The sequence below is a fragment of the Physeter macrocephalus genome, unplaced genomic scaffold (assembly GCF_002837175.3).
Source record: "Physeter macrocephalus isolate SW-GA unplaced genomic scaffold, ASM283717v5 random_232, whole genome shotgun sequence".
NCBI classification, from domain to species: Eukaryota; Metazoa; Chordata; class Mammalia; order Artiodactyla; family Physeteridae; genus Physeter; species Physeter macrocephalus.
Genome location: NW_021145518.1, coordinates 65,539 through 84,464, shown reverse-complemented (window position 1 = coordinate 84,464; position 18,926 = coordinate 65,539). Strand labels below are relative to the sequence as shown.

The window sequence follows — 18,926 nt, the reverse complement described above, 5'->3', positions numbered from 1 at the left end:
GCATCCTACGCCGCGGCGTCCCCTCCCCCATCAGGCCTGCTGAAGGGGGGGCAATCCCAACCCCCAGGGCGCCGTAGGATGTCCCCCGAATCGCAGCTCGATTCCCTAAGGCCTCTCAAGCCAGACTCTAAGAGCCCCCAGCACTCTGGGCGCGGCTCTGTCCACTCTCAGGCCCCGAGGCTCGGTCCTACCCCCCCACCCGGGCCTAGCTAGGCCTGGTCCTACCCCCCCTCCCATCTCTTCGGAGCCTGTGCCTAACCCCTCTCCGACCAGGTTCCCTCTCAGCGACAGGGGAATACCTACAGTGACCATTCTTGTGTGCCCGGCGGGCGCGGTCCGTGTTGAGGGTGGCTCCGGGGGTCGTGCACTCCTTGGGGGGCGCTCGATGCTCACGCCGGGGTCCTGCCCGGGCGGCCTCTGGTGCGGCCGCTGCAGAGGTCTCGGTGAGGGCAGCGACTCCCTCGAGGGCCGGGGACGGGCCCGAGCCCGGGTACGTGCGCGCGGATAACCGGGCCCCGGGGTGGCCTGCGGGCGGCAGGGGATGGAAAGAGGGAGCGGGCGCGGGATTGAGAACGCCCCCTGCGCGGCCCCGCGGGGCCCGAGGAGGTTGCTCTTCCCGACAGAGATCGCTGCGCTCTGCCTTTCGCCGCCGCCCCTCGGCCCGGCCCGTCTGGTCCCCGGTGTTCAGTCCTCTCCCCTCGCCCGCCCTCCCTCCCTCCCTCCGGCCCGCGCTGCGCGCTCCGCGCTCTGGGCCGCGCCGCCGCCGCCCCCAGCCCTTTATAGCAGCAGCTGCCAGCGCCGGCGTCGCTTATTGGCTACGGCAACCGAGCCCCGCCTCCTCGCGGCGCCCGACGGCGCGGCAGGTGGAAGAGAGGGCGCGCTGGCCAGGACTTCGCACGCCCAGAAGGCACATCCTGGGGCCTCGGGTTGCCAGATTCGGGCCCTTTTGCCCTCATGGATCCTACTTCCTGCGTTGGCGCCCTTTCTTGGGCGGGCTTTCTGCCCGGAAGACAGGAAGGGTTCCCCTCTGTCCAGCCCCCAGAGGTGGAGGAGCAAAGAGGGCGAGGAGGTATTGATGGCTCGATTGTACTACCTTTAGGAGGTGCTGTCCACCAAGAGCACTGCAGAGGGACGAGGAACCTAGACTTCAGTGAGCAGAGGCCTGGGTCCCCACGTTTTGGAGGACCATATGTAGTCCCAAGACCAAGGGAGGAAGGTGGGGGTGGCTGGGGACCTAGTCAGCCTGCAGAAGGAATTGGGACCCTGTGGATTTTGAGCAGGCTAGGTGTCTGTAAGGTTTAAAGGGGGTGGGGAATGGGCATCCCACAGTGCAGGGGCACTGCTCCAAAGGGAGTGAAGAAGTTTGGGGCTTAGGGTTCCAGGCAAACCCCTTCGGTGCCCTGAAGACCCAGGAAACCATCGGGCCATCTCGGACCCCATAAACTTCGTGTGGACGGTTTTGCCATGTAAATGTCCTGGCTTCCCGGGCTCGTGATTGGTCCGCCTGTGAGTTCCGCTCCCACTCTACTAAGCGGGACCTGGCCTTTCTGTCAGGCGATAGGGAGTGGCGCAGTCTCCTCTGGTGTGAGGGCGCGAGTGCACGTTTTTGTCGGGGCGGTCACCAGGCGCGAGGAGGTGTTCTCACTAGAACACTAGGGGAGCCTTTGAGTGAGGCTTCAGCACCACAGACAGCGGTCCGACGGCCCTGTCCAGGGCGTTGCGGGCTGCGTAGCCCGAGTCCCCGGACCCGAGAGTCGTAATCCAAACTCTATCCTCGTCCGTGCACGCCCTTTTAAGCTCCAGACTGTCCGAGAGTGCCATCAAACCCAGCGAGGAGAGCCTAATTTGACCAATCAGGGATGGCCCCCGAGAGGACCAATTGAGGGAAGATGCCTTCGAGATGGAGCCAATGGGAGCGCGAGCAGCAGACAGCGCTGCCACGACGATGGAGAGGGAAGGCCAATCATAATGGCCCGCGCAATCTGGGCGGTGGCGATGCGGATCCCCGGTTGGCCCTTCTTGGATTTGCCAGGGCGACCTGACTGCCGACCCCGGGGACTCCGAGCGATGGCTTGTTCCCCATCCCGTGTTCCTCCTCGCTCCTGTCGGATCGGAAATAGTGCTTGTTCCGGGAAGGAAGCTACTCCTGGGCGCGCAGACCAGGCTGCAGTTCCCATGGAAACTGCTGGCTCCCGGTTGTGCGGGGATAGCGAAAGGGGACTGAGCCTTGCGGGGAGGTTCGCGGGGGCGGCCCCAGTAGCCGGACTCGCTCATCCTCGCCAACTCATCCGTCCCCGGCTGGGGTAGCTCCCAGTCCGAAAAATAAAATGAGGCCTAGCTGCTGCCCCGCCCCCACGAGCTGGTGAGGGGCCGGCGGGGCCATTCTACGCGTGGCGCCATAGAGCTCCCCCGGGCACGTGCCCTGGCTCGCGGCTGCGGTCCCCGGAGTCACGTGGCTGCGGCCACCAGGGCCCACGAGGTTTGCGCGCCATCTGGCGGCCGCGTGGCCTGGAATCGCTCCCTGTCCCTCTCCCAGAAGGCCCGCATAAGGAGGAGGAGGAGGAGGCGGCCTCAGCATCATCCTCCGGGAAATGGGGCCAGGGCAGTCGCCCCGCCGCTGCCAAATCCCCTCCCCCGTCTTTCTTCTTGTTCCAGGAACACGCCGAGCCCGTTCCACCTCGGGGCTTTGGCACTGGCTGTTCCTTCGACCTGGGATTTGCCTCCCCCGTCTTTCTTCAGGGATGGAACCTCTTTGTCATTCTGGTCTATGCTCAAAGGTCTCCCCAGAGAGGCCCTCCCTGACCACCAACCTAAACAGCACTCCCAGGAACTAGCATATCACTCTATTTTCTGCACCGCGCTTGTCACAGCTGTAGATGTTTTACTTAGGGGTTTACTGGACCCTGAGCTCTCTGAGAATGAGGAATAAGTGTTCTATGAGGGATTAGGAGAGGCAGTCAGGATCCTGAGACCTGGGACATGTTCAGTAGCCTCCAGGGCCCCCAACCTTCCACACCTGACCCTGTCAGAGGAGGGGGTGTTTAGGGTTGTCAGGCCCAGGTAGCCGAGGCAGAGCGGAGGTTGACAGGAAAAGGCAGGAGCGCTGTCTGGTGTGTAGGAGCATCTGTCCCTGCCCCCGCCTTGCTCGGGAAGGAACCAGGCTGGAGACAGAGAGGGGCCCACCTTCCCCCAATCATCCAGGCCTAGGGGAAGAGCAGCTCCTTTCTCGCTCTTTAATCTCGTTCTGCTCTCTTGACACAGTCCCAGCAGTGCAGCCCCAGGTGCCAGCCCCAAAACTCGGGCGGGGTGGGGGTGGGGACCTGCCCTGAGGGCCCAGCCCTGGAGCGGGGCAGAGGCGCCTCCTGGCCCGAGGTCCTGGCGGCTGGCCGCGGCTGTCCCGGCCCTGGCAGACTCGGGCATGGTGTCCGATGGGATGAATAAATAGGGGCGTTCAGTGGTTGGGTGGATCAGGCGGGCTTGTGGTCCGGGTGGCTTTTGAGCGTGTGGAACTTGACGCTGTCCAGCTTCTCGAAGCGCTTCCCGCAGCGCTCGCACGTGAAGTTGTACTGCACCTCGGCCGTGTGCTTCTTCATGTGCCAGTTGAGCGACGCGCGCTGTCGGCACTGGTAGCCACAGATCTCGCACCTGCCGGGGAGCACGCGGGAGGCACCGGGGCGGGGCGGGGTCAGAGAGGGCGGGGCAAAAGGGAGCAGCACCGGGGAGGGGCCGCCTCGGGGGCGGGACCCAACCACTAAGGCTGGGCAGACCCCTGAAAGGGGGGGCACCATCTGGGGTGGAAGCACTCTGGAAACCACACAGATGCAACGCTGGGGACGTCGCCCGCCCTTGGGAGCTGCCCTGTGAGAGTCCAGGCCCGGATGCCCTCCCTCCCAGCCCCTCGCGGGAAGCCCGTCACTCACTGCAGAGGCGTCTCGCCTGTGTGCGTGCGCCGGTGCACCTCCAGGTGGTTTTTCCTCTTAAAGGACTTGCCGCAGGTTTCACAGGTGAATTCACGGACACCTGGGGGAGACGCGGGGCTGAGCAGGCCGCCGTCGAGAGAGGGGTTTGCGGGGTCACTGCGGCATTGCCGAGACCCAATAGTGTGCAAGGCCTCTGGGCGCAGGCAGACTAAAGCCCACATCCTCTGGGCGCGAATGCCGACTATAATAGCTAAGGCAGCTAGAACAAAGGACAGCTACCGCCTCGCATGAGGCTCGGAGGCTGCCCAGGAAGGCGACTGCGCAGAGCAGGAATGCGTACTCGGATCCCTGAGGTACACAGGGTGCAAACTGCCAAGCTAAAGTGGGCCTGAATTTGACTCTAATGTTTCACGTACTGGGGCGATCTCACATAAAAATCCAAAGTTCCGGCCTCTCGAAAAATCTGAAGCCGTGCCCTCCTGCTGGGCATAGGCACCAGCGCTCCCCGTGAGGCCTGAACCCTGTGTCCTGGGTTAAGGAGGCGCCTGGAGCAGACGGAACAGAAATCCTGTCCCAAGTTCACTTCCCCACCCTGCCCACCTGGGGTGGTTCACTGTCCCCCCTCAGTCCTGGAACTGAGTCCCACGTGAGAATTGCTCATGGAAGTGGGGAGGCCAAGGGCCAAGTTGGGAAAGAGACAGCCAACCCCTGCCCAGCTCCACATGACTTAGAAGAGCAGATGTCCCTGTGACCCATGTAGCGACAGCTTACTGACTACTTGGGAGGTGCCCAGTGGGCACTAAGTCAACCAATTTACTTCCACCGTCTCACACCAGCCCTTGTGGTGGACATGGAGGAGGCTCAGAGAGGGGCAGTCCGTGTCTGGGTTTCACCCTGCCTGCCCCAGCCCCGGCCCCAGCTCCCAGGCCCAGGCCACCGTGCCTTTGGCTCAAGCTGCCAGCCCCTCCCCGGCCTGACCTGAGTGGATGATCATGTGCCGCCGAAGGTGGTTGGATAAATAGAACTTCTTGCCACAGCCGGGGTGAGGGCACACCTTGGTCTTCCCTTTCCGATGCACAAGGTTGACGTGGTTCTGGGGGCAAGAGGGGCAGGAGTGGGGCTGCGGGTACCATGGGCCCGCCTCTGGAGCTCTCCAGGGTGGGGACAGATGAGGGCCAGCTAGGGCTGGCCTCCCTGGAAGAGGAAGAGGAAGAGGGGTGCCCTTGCCCTTGGGCAGGGACTCCCAGATCCGAGCTGGGGGCCAGGGGCACAATTGGGATCAAAGAGTAGCTTACTGAGCACCTGCTCCAGCCAGGCTCTGGGCTGGGGCATCAGTCAGCCTTGTCAGAACCATGGGAAGGGGCTCAGCCATGAGCCCAGTTTGTGGATGGGGAAACTAAGGCTCTGGAGGCTTAGTGGTTTGGCCCGTGTCTCACAGGTGGGCAGTGGCAGGGCTAGGACCGGAGGCCAGGGCTGTCAGCCCCACAGTGGCACTTTGCATAGTGCTAAGCTGCCCCTAGCACCTGGAGCAGGCAGCCCCCGAGTCATTCATTCTTTAACTCACTAGCACAACTGCTCCAGCGCCCAGCACCGGGCCTGGCACCCGGCAGGTGCTCAACATGTGCTTAATGAAAACATGACTTGGCAAATTCAAAGTTCTCCTGGTGCCACATCCTGCGCCAGGAGTGGGGATGTGACGGGACCCTGTCTCTGCTCTCAGGGAACCCTGTCCAGACCTCAGAGGGCAAACGGCAGGTATGTCCTGGGAGTGCAGTGACCCGGGGCTGGGGAGACTAGGATGGGCTTCCTGGCAGAGGGGCATCCTCAGTTGAGCTTGGAGAGAAAGCATCGTGAGCTGACAGGGTGGCCTGGGCAAAGGCGGCTGGAAGAGGGGTAGTCTGTGGGGAGCCACCAGGACCAGGCAGGCCCCCGGGGTGTGCAGAGAGAGGCCGTGGCTGCTTGAGGAGGTAGGATGGCTGGGGCTGGGGAGCAGGAGGGGAGGGCACAGAGGTGACGGCTGCCTCTCTGTGGCTGAGGCTGAGATCAGCTGGGGCTGGGTGGGTGCATGGCAGGCAGGCCAGTGGCACCTGGAGGGGCCGGGTGGGGCCCTCCATGAGCCGCACTGCCCAGACCCAGCGCGCAGGCAGCCCGACACAGAAGCAGTCCCGCCCGGCCCACTTGGATGGCGGCCTCACCTGGAAGCTGCTGAGGGCCACGTAGACCTGGCTGCAGCCCTCGTAAGGGCAGTGGAACATCTCAAGCAGGCCATCGGCGTCCATCACCCGCGATCGCTTGCTTCGCCGCCTCCTGGAGGGGAAGGGCCCATGGCGTCGGGGCTCTGACACCAGGAGGGCTGCGGGCCCGAGGGCCGCTCCTCGTCCCTCCTCTCCCCCGCCTGCCCCGGCACCCACTTCTCGGGCTCCTTGGGGATCTCATAGATGATGGCTGACATGTCGCTGCCGTCCAGCTCCTCCGCATCTGCCTCTACCTCGGGCTCTGCACTCTCAGGCACCGTCGCAGCCAGCTCTGTCAGTTCTGGGGCCACGGGCTCCTCCTTCTCCTCCTTCTTGAGCACGTGCAGGTCCTCCTTCTCTACGGGGGTGGACACAGGGTGGGTGTCCGTGGGGACTAAGGCTGTTGAGGAGCTTCCTCTGGGGCCATTACTTGCCCTCCCCTTCCCAGGTCCCATCATGGCCCCCCCAACCCCCCAGACTGGCACGGCCCCCCAGACCTTTCTTGGTCTCAATGCCTGTCATGGCGGCGGGGTCCATGGTGCTGGGCTGGCTGCCCTCTGGCTCTGTCTGGGTGTAGGCGGCCACACCCTCCATCATGGCACAGGGCACCTCGTCACCCAGGCCCCCTCCGGGGGCACCGTTGCCTGCTGCCACGTTGAGGTGGATGCCCTCAGCCGTGAGGGCATCATAGCCGGGGCCGGCAATGATGATCACCTGCGAACCGGGCACCATGCCTGGCATGGGACAGCTGGCCACCACCTCACCCAGGGCCTCCTGGGGCACGTTCTCAAAGAGGGTGCTAGGGCCCGGGCCCACTTGCACGGGCACTGGCACGCACACCACTGTCTCCAGGGCTTCGGGCCCGCTGCTGGCCGGGTTGGGGCACAGTGGGGTGCCCTGCTCAGCCAGGCTCTCCACGTGGTGGACATCGAAGGGGATGTGCATGCCCTCCTGGGTGATGAGCCCGCTGCTGCCCGCTGGGCTGGTGGGGGTGACTGCTGCCATTGCCACTGTCGCCTTGGCCTGCTGGCCCTCAGGGGGCTCCTCGGAGCCGGAGCCGGAGCTGGAGCTGGACGAGTCAGAGCTGCCGGCCACCAGGCCATTGCCCACTGTGGTGACAGAGGAGAGGGGACAGTTACGACAGTGGCGGCAGTAGCTGGTATTTCTTGAAGGCTCCCCAGGGGCTGAGCGCTGTGACTCCCCTACCCCCATAAGAGCGGTCAGCTCAGTCCATATCCTCCACAGCGGCCCCTGCTCCTTGAGGTGCTCTCCTCACTCAGCCTCCAGACCCACACTCAGGTTCCTGGCTCCTCCCTGGCAGCCCCTTCTCAGCCTCTTTTGTTCTTATGGGCCTGGGAGGCTCTCACTGGGGCCTCTCCTCAGCGCTCCACTCATCCCAGGGTATCCACCAGGCTCATACCACCTTCATCCTTGACACCAGTTGGGTGTCAAACAATTCGATTCAGTTCTGACACTATCTGTCTGGAGACAGTGTCAGACTCTGAGGGTTAAAGAGCTCAGTCCCACAAGACTGCCCCCACTTCACATGCCAGTCACAAGTCCCGGGTCACTCATACTTCCGGCTATAAAGTGGAGGTTCCCACAGCGCCCTCCTCAGCTTTGGTAATTTGCTAGAACAACTCACAGAACTCAAGAAAGTGCTCTACTTCTGATTACAGTTTTATTATAAAGGATACAACTCAGCAATGGCCAGATGAAGAGATACACAAAGGAAGGTAATTGGTGGGGGGGCGGGGGGAGGTTGGGGGCTGCCACGGAGCTGCCATGCTCTCTACAGACACGTCAATCTCCCAGCACCTCAACGTGTCCACCGATCTGGAAGCTCTCGGATCACTGTTTTTTGGGTTTTTTTTTTTTTTTGCGGTACGCGGGCCTCTCACCGTTGTGGCCTCTCCCGCTGCGGAGCACAGGCTCCGGACGCGCATGCCCAGCGGCCATGGCTCACGGGCCCAGCCGCTCCGCGGCATGTGGGATCTTCCCGGACCGGGGCACGAACCCGCGTCCCCTGCATCGGCAGGCGGACCCCCAACCACTGCGCCACCAGGGAAGCTCCGGATCACTGTTTAAGAGTTTTTATAGGGACTTCCCTGGCGGTCCAGTGGTTAAGACTCCACGCTCCCAAAACAGGGGGCACAGGTTCGATCCCTGGTCGGGGAACTAAGATCCTGCATGCCACACAGCGTGGCCAAAATAAATAAATAAATAAAATAAATAAAAGAGTTTTTATAACCCAGTTTCTAGCCCCCATCTGCTCCTGGGGGCTGGGGGTGGGGCTGAGAGCTGCCACCCTCTAACCCTGGGTTTGGCCTTTCTGGGGACCAGCCCCCATCGTAAAGCTATCTAGGGGCCCCTCCCTGAGTCACTTAATTAGACTCAGGTGTGTTCCCAAGGGGCCTCTTGCGAAAGGGGCTCATTACAAACACTGTTTACAAACTGAAGGTCTGTGGCAACCCTGCCTCAGGCAAGTCTATTGGCGCCATTCTTCCAACAGCATTTGATCACTCTGTGTCTCTGGGTCACATTTTGGTAATTCTTGAAACTTTTTCTTTATTATTATATTTGTTATGGTGACCTGTGATCAATGATCTTTGATGTTACTATTGCAAAAAGATTGCCACTCACTGAAGGCTCAGATGATGGTGGCATTTTTTTAGCAATAAAGTATTTTATTTATTTATTTTAAAAAACTTTATTATCTATCTATCTATCTATCTATCAATCATTGGCCGAGCAGCATACTCGGCATGCAGGATATTAGTTCCCTGACCAGGGATTGAACCCCGTGCCCCATGCAGTGGGAGTGCAGAGTCCTAACCACTGGACAGCCAGGGAATTCCCCAGCAACAAAGTATTTTTAAATTGAGGAATGTACCCTTTTTTTTTCCACAATGCTATTGCACACTTAATAGACCACAGTATAGTGTAAACATAACTTCTATATGCACTGATGGCTCACGGGCCCAGCCGCTCCGCGGCACGTGGGATCTTCCCGGACTGGGGTACGAACCCGTGTCCCCTGCATCGGCAGACGGACTCAACCACTGCGCCACCAGGGAAGCCCAACAACAGCATTATTTTAAAATGAAGGTCTGTACACTTTTTTTTAGACGTCATGCTATTGCACACTTAATAGACCACAGTATAGTGTAAACATAACTTCTATATGCACTGGGAAACCAAAAAGTTCGTGAGACTCCTTTTATTTTGATATTCACTTTATTGCGGTGGGCTGGAATCAAACCTGCAATATCGCCTAGGTCTGTCTGCATCTATTTTTATTATACTGTCACCACCCATACCCCGGTGTCTCCAGTGGACAGGTCTCGCCTGGACCTCCCGCGGAGCTGCAGCCCATCACGCCCCACTGCTCCCTCTGAGGGGTCTTACAGGCATCTCAGACTCTGGGTTCCGAATCTTCCCTCAGAGAAAGGCTGCACGGCTCACAGACATCCCCGTCTCAGCGGGCGGCAGCTCTGCCCTTCCAGTTGCTCAGGCCAAAGTCCTGGGGCTCTCCTTGACTTCTCACTTTCTCTCACACCCACTTCCAATCTGTCAGCAAAACCTGTTGGCGCTGCTTCCAAAATACATCCCCAGGCTGACGGCTTCTCCTACCTCCCCCGCACACCCTGGTCATGGCCCCGCCAGCCCTCTGCCAGGACCATGCAGTTCCTTCTTCTGGGTGCCCCCGCTCCCATCCTTGCCCACCCCCAAGTCTGTCCTCCCCTCACTGGCCAGGGGGAGCCTGTGAACATCTGCTCAGGTCACGTCCCTCTTTGAGAATCTGCTCATCATCGCTTCCTGTGGAAGAGATAGGCCAGCTGCTCACCAAACCCCTGTCTCTTCCTCCTGACACCTGGTGGACTACATGTCCCAGCATCCTTTGCCATTAGGTGTGCTATACAGCTGAGTCTCACCAGAATGCGGGGGGAAGTGAGCTGTGTTAGGTCACAGGAGCTGGGGTGCGTCTATCTCGGCAGCTGGCCTTACCTCAGTTAATGACCTTCCCAACTCACTTGGCGTAGCAGCCAAAGCCCTCACCATGGCCACACAGCCTGAACATGTGCCCTTGTCACCTCCTCTCCAGCCCCACTGACCTGTCTTCTGTGCCCAGGGACACTAGGCAGGTTTCTGCATCAGGGCCTTTGCACTCGCCACTCTCTCTGCCTGAACCCTCTTTTCTCAGACACCTGCGTGGGCTCCCTCCTTCACCTCCATCAGACCCTTCCTCAAATGGTATGGTATGTTTTCAGGGAGGCCTCTGACCACTTGGCCTCAAATAGCACCCTTTTCTCTCCTTTATTTTTCCCCCAATACTTACTGCCTTCCACTGCACTCTAGATTTTACTTGTTTATCTTGTTTACTGTCTGCTTCCCCTTTATACCGTAAACTCCAAAAGGACGGGGGTCCCTGTGCACAGGCCCCAGTGCCCAGGTACACAGTGCTGCTTGGTACACATTGAGTGCATGTTTATAAAAATGAATGAACCCATGACCAAGGCTGTGATGAAGGCCAAGAGGGCTGGCATCTTACCTAGGTGTTTGGTGCTAATGTCCGCAAGCAGGGAGAAACTGGGGACAGGAAAAATGAATGACTGTCCCTTAAGTTACACACTCGTGACACAGTTGGGGTATGCTGTCTGGGTACTACGTGTTCTACACTCCCAGAAGGTCACATGGAGAGTGCAGGCTCTGGAGCCTGACTGCCGGGGTGGGATCCTGGTGCCCACTCCTCCAGCTGTGTGAAGGAGGGGTGCCTTATAACTAGGTACCTACTCAGGGGGTGTTTGGGGTATTTAATGAGTAAATAGGACAGTAGAACTTACAGTAAGCACCCTATCAATGTTTTCCATTATCGCTATTATCCTAACACCCCATCCCTGACTCAGCCCTGGGGCGGCAGCAGGGGCAGGGTAGGGGGAACGCCCCTCCTTCTAACACCCTGTATTCTGCAGGGTGGACTGAGCCCCGTGGCTCCACCCTGAAGGAGGAGGCAGTTGCCTAGTGAGTTGGGGGCACGGCCAGGACCTGTGCCTGGATCCCCAGTTACAGTGTCCAGCTGTTAAGCCGACACTGGACTTCTTGCCAGTTGATAATGACATTAATGACAGAATTGGCAGGGCACCCACTGGCCTCCCACAGTCCTGGTGCGAGGTCTTCTTACTGAGTGCGAGGTGGCAGGGCCGCCCTCGGCAGAGAGCTGATAAGGGTGCTGCTGAGGGACCAGGCTGGGACAGGGACACAGCCACGCCCTCACAGCAACCCCCCCGCCAGTGCCCAAAGCAGATCTGGCTAATTGATCCCAGCATTCATTCCTGAGAGCCCAGATCCAGAGGCCACTGGTATCAGAGTTGGGTTGGGCTGTCAGGGGACTCCTCTGGGTGCCACCCCCATCCCAGCCAGACCCAGTGCCAGATGGGCCAGTCACATTACTCTCAGGGCCTTGGTTTCCTCGATTGCTAATGACAGGGCTGTGAGGAGGATTCAGGGTGGTTTGGGGCAGGGTCTGGAGTCGGGAGGACAAGACGGCCGAGAGGCTGGCTGCACACTGGGAGCCTGGCTGACACACAACGGGACAGCCGTTGGCTGGGGTGCCCACCTGGAACACCTCTCGCCCACGGCTTCCCCTTGGCCAGCTGGGATGCCACCTGCTCAGAGATGCCTGCCAGCGCGGGCTCAGCCCTGGTGACTGACCCCACCCTCAGCTCCGGCAGGGTGCCTGGCAGAGGGCCCCATGCTCCCCCTGATGCTAAGCCCCCGAGGCAGGTGGGCAGCCCCTCACCACCCATGGCATCTCCTCTGCTCCCCTACCAGGGCCAATTGGACCTTCATAAATGAGTCCCTCCCAGTCCTGAGAAGGACTCCAGCTCATGTGTGTGTGTGACCAACATGGGATGGCAGGGGAGGGGCTGGGCAGTGAGAGATGGGGAGTGTGGGGCCATGGTGTGGAGGAGAGAGAAAGGGATGAAAATGGGAGTGAGAGAGTGAGATGGAGGAGAGACAGTGGGAAGAAGAGAGAAAAAGAAAGGAGATGCGAGAGAGGAGAGAGAGAGAGAGAGACAGGATGAAACACAGAAAGATGAAAGGGGAGGATCAGGAACAAGAGAAAGCTCAAGAGCAGAAAGCGGGGTGTAGGGAGAAGGAGGACAGGCTGGAGGGAGGGAAAGAGGATGAGGCTGCGAGAGACCATCCAGAATCTGAGAGAGAGCCGGAGGAAGTAAAGGAGGACAAAGAGGCCAGGAGAGGCCCAGCACCTGCCTGTCCCCTCAGCCGCTGAGCCACGTTCCTGGACCTCAGCCCCGCCTGCGACTGACCTCAGGCCCAGATGGGCAAACCGCGCCGCACCTTGGCTGTCCCTCCGCAAAATGGGGACCAGCTCTTGGTCTCTGCAAGGACTCAAAGACTTCAAGGCCATCCCGTGCCAGGGCCATGTCAGCTGCTGTGAGGTCCGCAACGCTGGCCTGAGGCTGGCAGGGCCCAGGAGGGGCTGTAGAGCCCCAAACACCGGAGGCTACTGTGAGCCCTCCCCCCGCAGACCCACCTTTGTCACTCTCAGGGTCTGAGTCGCTGAGCGGCTTCAGGGGCGAGTGCAGGTCTTGGAAGTAGCGGTGCCCAGCCTCGCACTGCCACACAGCCGTGGTGTACAGGCCAAAGGTGGGGTCCAGCTCGGCGAGGTGCGGCTCGTAGGGACAGCGGTGCTTGTGGTCCTCGTACCAGATCACCACGTTCTTCAGGCAGTTCACGTTGCGTCGCCGCCCTGCACACACGGGGCATGGGCAGGCATGAGGGACAGGGCTCACCCCTACCCCCCTCTCCGGGCAGCACGGCCCCCAGAACCACATGGGTCTTATAGCTCTGGGGGTTGAGACACCCTCCTGAGTATTATCCAGGCCTGTCCCCAGTTTACAGATGAAGAAACTGAGGCTCAAGAGATGTGAGACTCGCCCTGGACACAACAGAGACTGGCAGGGAATGTCCTCATTGTTTGAGTCAAGTCATATACATAATAAAGCCTGGTGTATGGCAGGTGCTCACGCAACGACTGTCAGCTGTTAGTTACAGTTATAATCATCCTCATCAACTCAGCGTCTCCCGCCTGCACCAACTCAGTCCCTCGGCCCTAGTCTCCCAGCTCTCACCCTTGCCCCCGGCAGCTGACAGAGGGCGTCTCTGAACACTTGAGTCGGGCCACATTCCTTCTCTACTCAGAATCCACCAGGGCGGACTTCCCTGGTGGCGCAGTGGTTAAGACTCTGCCTGCCAATGCAGGGGACACGGGTTCGAGCCCTGGTCCGGGAAGATCCCACATGCCGCAGAGCAACTAAGCCCACGAGCCACAACTAATGAGCCCATGCACCGCAACTACCGAAGCCCGTGCGCCTAGAGCCCGTGCTCCACAACAAGACAAGCCACCGCGATGAGAAGCCCGCGCCCCGCAACAAAAGTAGCCCGCGCGCCGCAACAAGAGTAGCCCCCGCTGACCACAACTAGAGAAAGCCCGCGCGCAGCAATGAAGACACAACGTAGCCAATATAAAAAAAGAAAAAATCTCCCAGGGCTCCCACCTCAATGGGAGTAAGAGCCAAAGTCCTCCCTGAGGTTCACCAGGCCCTGTGTTTTCTGCCCTGTCACCTCCTGCGCTCACCTCCTCCTACTGCTGCCCTGGATCACTTCACTCTAGCCTCAGGGCCTCCTCCCTGTTCCTCAACTAGGCAAGTATGGCCCTGCCTCAGGATCTCCGTAAGGGCTGTGCCCTCTTCCTCTAGACACCTGCCTTGGCCCTCGCCCTTCACTCAGCTCTGAAGGCGTGTTCCTGACCTTCCGGGCTGGGAGATGACGGGGGGCGGGGGGGACCCAGGAAAGGTCCTTGGGCCTAGGGATGGTGCCTGGGGTCGCCAACCCAGTGATGACCACAGGGACACCAGCAGCCACCTCTCGGGACCCCTCATCCCCCTCCCCACACCTCTCGGCTTGGGGGTCTCACTCTTAGCTCGGCTTCTGCCTCTGAGCACCGTGGTAAGCAGAGGGGCTCACTGCCATCAGACGGCCGTCCCTGGACCACCGGTCCTCACCCTGCTGGACATGGCCTGGAACACACAGCCCAGGGCTCAGGGGTCGTGGTCAGGGGGTGGGAGTACACACTGCAGCCTCTGCTCCGACCGCCCACGCCCGGCTCCCCTTGAGCCTGGCGCACAACATGGCCTTCAGGCCTGGGCACAAGCTGTTCCCTGTGCTCTGCTGGCTCTTCCCCGGCTGACTCCCACGCACCGGGCAGGAGAGGAGCAAAGGGGACCCCTCGGGAGACGCATGGTCCTGGGTTTGCAATTTGGCCAGGCCACTTTCTGGCTGTGCAGCCTGGGGCGGTGACTCAGCCTTTCTGTGTCAGATGGGGATGATAAGAGTACCCCCGGTGGGCACAGCACAGGTTCGGGTCCCCTCCAACCCTTCCTATCCCATGCCCACCCCCGACCCAGGCTGGGTCAGATCCCTCCTCTGGGCACCCCCGTGCCTCTACTTCCCCACCACAGCCCTGCTCAGCCTGTTCCCCCCTCTTTCCTATGAGACTGCGGGCTCTGGGAGGGCAGGGCTGGGTCTTTCCCGGCCTGCACGGCTCCTGGCACATGCGGACCCTCCACAAGTGGTCCCTGAGCGAGGGAGGGAACCAACCACAAAACAACTTACTCCCAACGCCACCTCCACCCTGGTTGCAGCCCCACTTACTTTTCTTCCGCTTTGGCTTTTTGGGGACTTGCTCCCAAGGCTTCCTGTAACAGAGAGAGGGGGCAGTGGGGAGTGAGCTTGGGGCCTGATGATGAGATGCCAATCCTGCTGGGGTAGAATGTGGGCTTCTGCTTCCCGGGCCAGGTCTACTTCCCTTGTCCCTTCACTTGGGCTCTCCTGCACCATCAGCAGCCCTGGCAGGGGTCTACTATCATCACCCACCTCACGGAGTGGGAAACTGAGGCCCTGAGGGTGAAGCCGCCTGCCCAGGGTCCCGTGGCTGGGGAGTGGATTATCAAGAGGGAGCTTATTTGGGGAGCCTGACCTAATCAGGGGAGCCTTTAAAAGGGCCCTGCTGAAGTCAGAGACTGGGGGCTGAGAGCATGAGGGGGCCTGTGAGGGACCAGGACCTGAGAACGACCTTGTGGAGCTGAGAGCAGTCCCAGCTGATGGTCAGCAAGACCACAGGGACCCCAGCCGTATAGCCCGGAGGAAATGGATTCTGCCAATGCTCTGAACAAGTCTAGAAGCAGATCCTTCCCTGGGCGAGCCTCTAGGTGACGCTGTGGCGCGCTGATACCTTGATTTCAGCCTCCTGAGACCCTGACCTGAGGAGCCAGCTAAAATGTGCCAGATTCCTGACCTGCTGAAATGTGAGATAAATCTGTGGGGTTTTAAAGCCACTAAGTCTGTGGGCATTTGTTACCCAGTAGAACAGTCATGGAGTTGACTTTGGACTACCCCCTCCAAGGACCTGCAGATCCTGGCCCTGAGGCTGGCCCAGAGCTCTGGGGAGATGGTTGGGCCCTAACTGCCTGCTCTATGAGGGTCCTGACCCTGCAGCCAGCTCAAGCCCAAAGGCCACGCCATCATGTCCGCCTACCTCTAGGGCCTTCCCCGTTCTGCCTGGGTCCCAATACCCTGACTGTGTGTCCCAGTGAGCCATGGCCTTGGGAGCCCAGGGCAGGGCCGGATCCTAAGGCCAGGGGCCCCCATGGCCTCCCACACCAGGATGGCCACCAGATCTGCCAAGCAGGTTCCTGACCCTACGTGGCCCACTCAGCTGTGGCCCAGCCCAGGCTCCAGGCAGGTGCTTTGGAGCCATCTCTCCTGGACCTGCTAGGGCTTCCCTTTGCCTTCCTGCCACCATGCTTCAGGGTCTGCCCACCTGACTCAGACTGCTTCCCTGCTCTTCCTCTTCTAAACCACAACAGCAGGCTCTGTGACCCTGGGTGAGTCACCCTGCCTCCCCGTGCCTCAGTTTCCCCATGTGTAGTGTGGGCTCATAACAGTACCTTCCTCATGGGGTTGGCATGGGGTCATATGCATTGTAAAGAGCCTGGTAATTAAGAATCACTCAGCACATGGTAACGATGACCATTATGATTCTCAATATTATCACAGAGCCAGGCATTGGAACACGGGTCTCCTCGCTGTGGCTGGGGCAACGCTCTTGCCACCAATGTCCTGACAGCCAGTCCAGGGTCTCTCCTCAGCTCCACTGCCCACCCTAACTGACTCTTGTCCAGCCTGATAGCAATCCTCAGCCCCAACACCTCATGTCTAGCCCAGGACAGCTCCTTGGGGCTCCTGCCTGGGCTCTGCCCTCTGCCCAGGAATACATGTCCCCTTGTACCATCCCAGGAGACTCTATCCCCTCCCGAGGCTCCACCTCCCCTCCAAGGGGCCAGGCTGGCTGCCTAGATCCTCACCCAAACCCAAATCCAAACATCCATGACCACCTCCACCCATTCATAGCCTCGCCACGGCTGGGGTGCGGGGAACGCCACATCGTGGTGGAGACAGACTTGGCGTCACTCAGATCCGAGTTCAAGTCTTATCTCTGCTACTGACTGGCTGTGTGACCTCAAGCAGGATTGGTCCCCTCTGGGCCTCAGTTTTCCCATCTGTGAAGTGGGGATAACCACAGTGCCTCCCTCACAGAACTGCCATGCAGTTTGAGGACTAAATACCCCTTAGTGTATCTTCCCGACTACTCATGTGCCCCGGGGTCAGGTTTTGCCACACACTGCCTGGGTTGTCTCAGTGCCCCTGCCCCAGTCCTGCACAGCTCCCACACACCTCCAGCTCAGCCAGACAAGCTTCTGTAAATACCACTTTCAGCTTCGGAACCTCCAGGGGCTCCCTCTGGTCAGTGGTTCTCAACTCCAGCTGTACATCAAGTCTCCCTGGAAGCTCTTCAGAAAAAAATACAGGGTCTGCAACGCCACCCAGACTAACTGAATCAGAAACTCCAATAGCTGGGACACTGGCTTGAAGTTTTATAAGCTCCCAGCATTTCCTGCCCTGCTCTTGGGCATATAAACCAGCCTGCCACCCTGGGGAGGGGGTGGGTACAATTCAGCAGGTTCTGGTTGATTCCTGGCCCTCAGAATCTCCCCTGAGAGAAACATGTGAATGCGTACAAGTGAAAACCAGGGCAGAACAAGGGTTTTGTTGCAGCACTGTTTGTGACAGGAAACAAACATCATCATAACAGCTAATATCCGGACTGCTCACATTGTGCCAGGCACTGTTCGAAGCCCTCTGCTGTATTTTAACTCATGTAATCATCACATCAACCTATAAGGCAAGAACAGAAAAATTCCTTCCATACTGCTCTTTCTCGAGATTGAGATTATGCAGAGGCCTCTGCCCTCCACCTGAGCAGCTAACTCTGGGTTTCCTCTTCACCTGAGTCTCCCTGGGCAGAGGTGTTCCCCAAGAGCCAAGAGATATTAGGGGAGTGAGATCTGGATTGTGAGGGGTGCTCTGGGAGTGTGGGGTCTCCGCAGTGGCCCCATTCCAGTGTGGGAATGGGACCACACGCAGTCCCAGGTGGGTCACTGGAACCTCATGAGGGGTAGGGCTGGGTGGCCCGGGGTGTCCAGTCACAGCCCCAGGCTACATTGTGGGAGTTTTAGGGAATGAGGCATGGGAGATGCCGGGGACCAGCAGGGACCTCGGGCCCCTCAGGCCTCAGGAGGCGGGGCCGCCCCTCCAGGGACTGGGCCGTTAGAATGCTTGGAGGTGGGGCCCGTACCAGGATTGGGCAGCCAGAGCTCTAGGGGGCAGGGCCAAGCGCCCAGGAGGCGGGTCGAGAGGCTGGGCGTATCCTAGGATTGGGCAGTCGGAGCGACGGAAGGCGGGGCCGCGAGCCAGGCGCGTCCCAGGACCAGCAGTCGGAGACCCAGGCGGGCAGTCCGGGCGCTGGGCGGGGTTCACAGGTGCCAGGGGCGGGGCCCTGGGGGGCGGAGGGGGCGGGACCAGGCTCAGCGGGGGATGGGGGCGTCTCCTCCCTCGCTCCCTCCCTCCGTCGGGCCGGGCCCCCTCACCCGTGGCGGCTGCTGCGTTGGCCGCGCTCCAACGAGATGAGGTAGGCGGCGAGCTTGGCGTCGCTCCAGCCGCTGCGGCGCCGCAGGTCCACCCAGGGCCCGTGCGCCTCGCCCAGGTACACGCGCCGCACGTCGTACTTCTTCCGGGACTCGAGCCGCCGCCGGGCCCGGTCCGACTCCGTGAGCCGCGGGCGGCCCCGCGCCTTGCGGCCCGCCGCGCCCTCCTCGGCGGCCACCTCCCCGCCCGCGCCCGCCTCAGCCTCCGCCTCCGCCTCGGGCTCCGGCGCCCGCTCCGCCATCCCCCCCTCCCTGGTTACCAGCCTCCCCCGTTGTTAGGAGCCCGGCCGGAAGTGGCGCGCATGTTCCGCGACGACGGGAAATTTCTCATGGACTCTCACTGCCTCGCGGCGCCAAAACAAGATCGAGAGCGGAAGCTGCGCATGCGCGCAATAAGCGCCAGCAACAACCCCCTCTCCCCTTACTCCTTCTCCGTTAAACTTTCTGACTAGGCAGAGACGGATGGGGTAGCTGAAGGTTTGAGGCTGATCCGGGAAGAAAGAGCCAGAAGAGCCCGTAGACCCTGGGGTGATGGGGGCTTCTTCCTCTGCACCTTTATCCTGAATGCATTGTGGGGATGACAAGGGAAGGGTGGGAGCTGTCCAGGAAAGGCGGACGGAAGGCCAGCGGCTCGACCCGTC

The 18,926-nt window shown here is 60.4% G+C and overlaps 1 protein-coding gene across 3 annotated transcripts; it reads right to left on the bottom strand.

Annotated features, from left to right (window-relative positions):
• Positions 1 to 3,218: 3,218 nt before the first annotated feature.
• On the bottom strand, positions 3,219 to 18,886 carry ZNF653 (zinc finger protein 653). Of its 3 annotated transcripts, XM_028484779.2 has the most exons (10): positions 18,229 to 18,287; positions 17,414 to 17,476; positions 14,894 to 14,937; positions 12,714 to 12,929; positions 6,652 to 7,263; positions 6,332 to 6,512; positions 6,116 to 6,227; positions 4,899 to 5,013; positions 3,921 to 4,020; positions 3,219 to 3,645 (listed from the first exon to the last, which is right to left on the bottom strand). In XM_028484779.2, coding segments are annotated over exons 2-10 (1,560 nt in total). In that variant the 5' UTR covers positions 17,416 to 17,476; positions 18,229 to 18,287; the 3' UTR covers positions 3,219 to 3,467. The 3 variants fall into 3 exon arrangements, with proteins under 3 accessions (XP_028340580.1, XP_023989964.1, XP_054938690.1); XM_024134196.2 differs by lacking the exon at positions 17,414 to 17,476 and having other exon boundaries at positions 18,229 to 18,886; XM_055082715.1 differs by lacking the exon at positions 17,414 to 17,476 and having other exon boundaries at positions 3,477 to 3,645; positions 3,921 to 4,037; positions 18,229 to 18,886.
• Between the last annotated feature and the right edge of the window lie 40 nt (positions 18,887 to 18,926).

Bases quoted from the DNA above. Each gene is read 5' to 3' on its own strand.
- ZNF653 (XM_024134196.2), bottom strand. From the start codon at position 18,527: ATGGCGGAGCGGGCGCCGGAGCCCGAGGCGGAGGCGGAGGCTGAGGCG. The intron at 14,938-18,228 runs GTGAGGGGGCCC...TCTCTGTTACAG, and splicing joins CAACGCAGCAGCCGCCACGG to GAAGCCTTGGGAGCAAGTCC. The intron at 7,264-12,713 runs GTGGGTCTGCGG...CTGTCACCACAG, and splicing joins AGACCCTGAGAGTGACAAAG to TGGGCAATGGCCTGGTGGCC.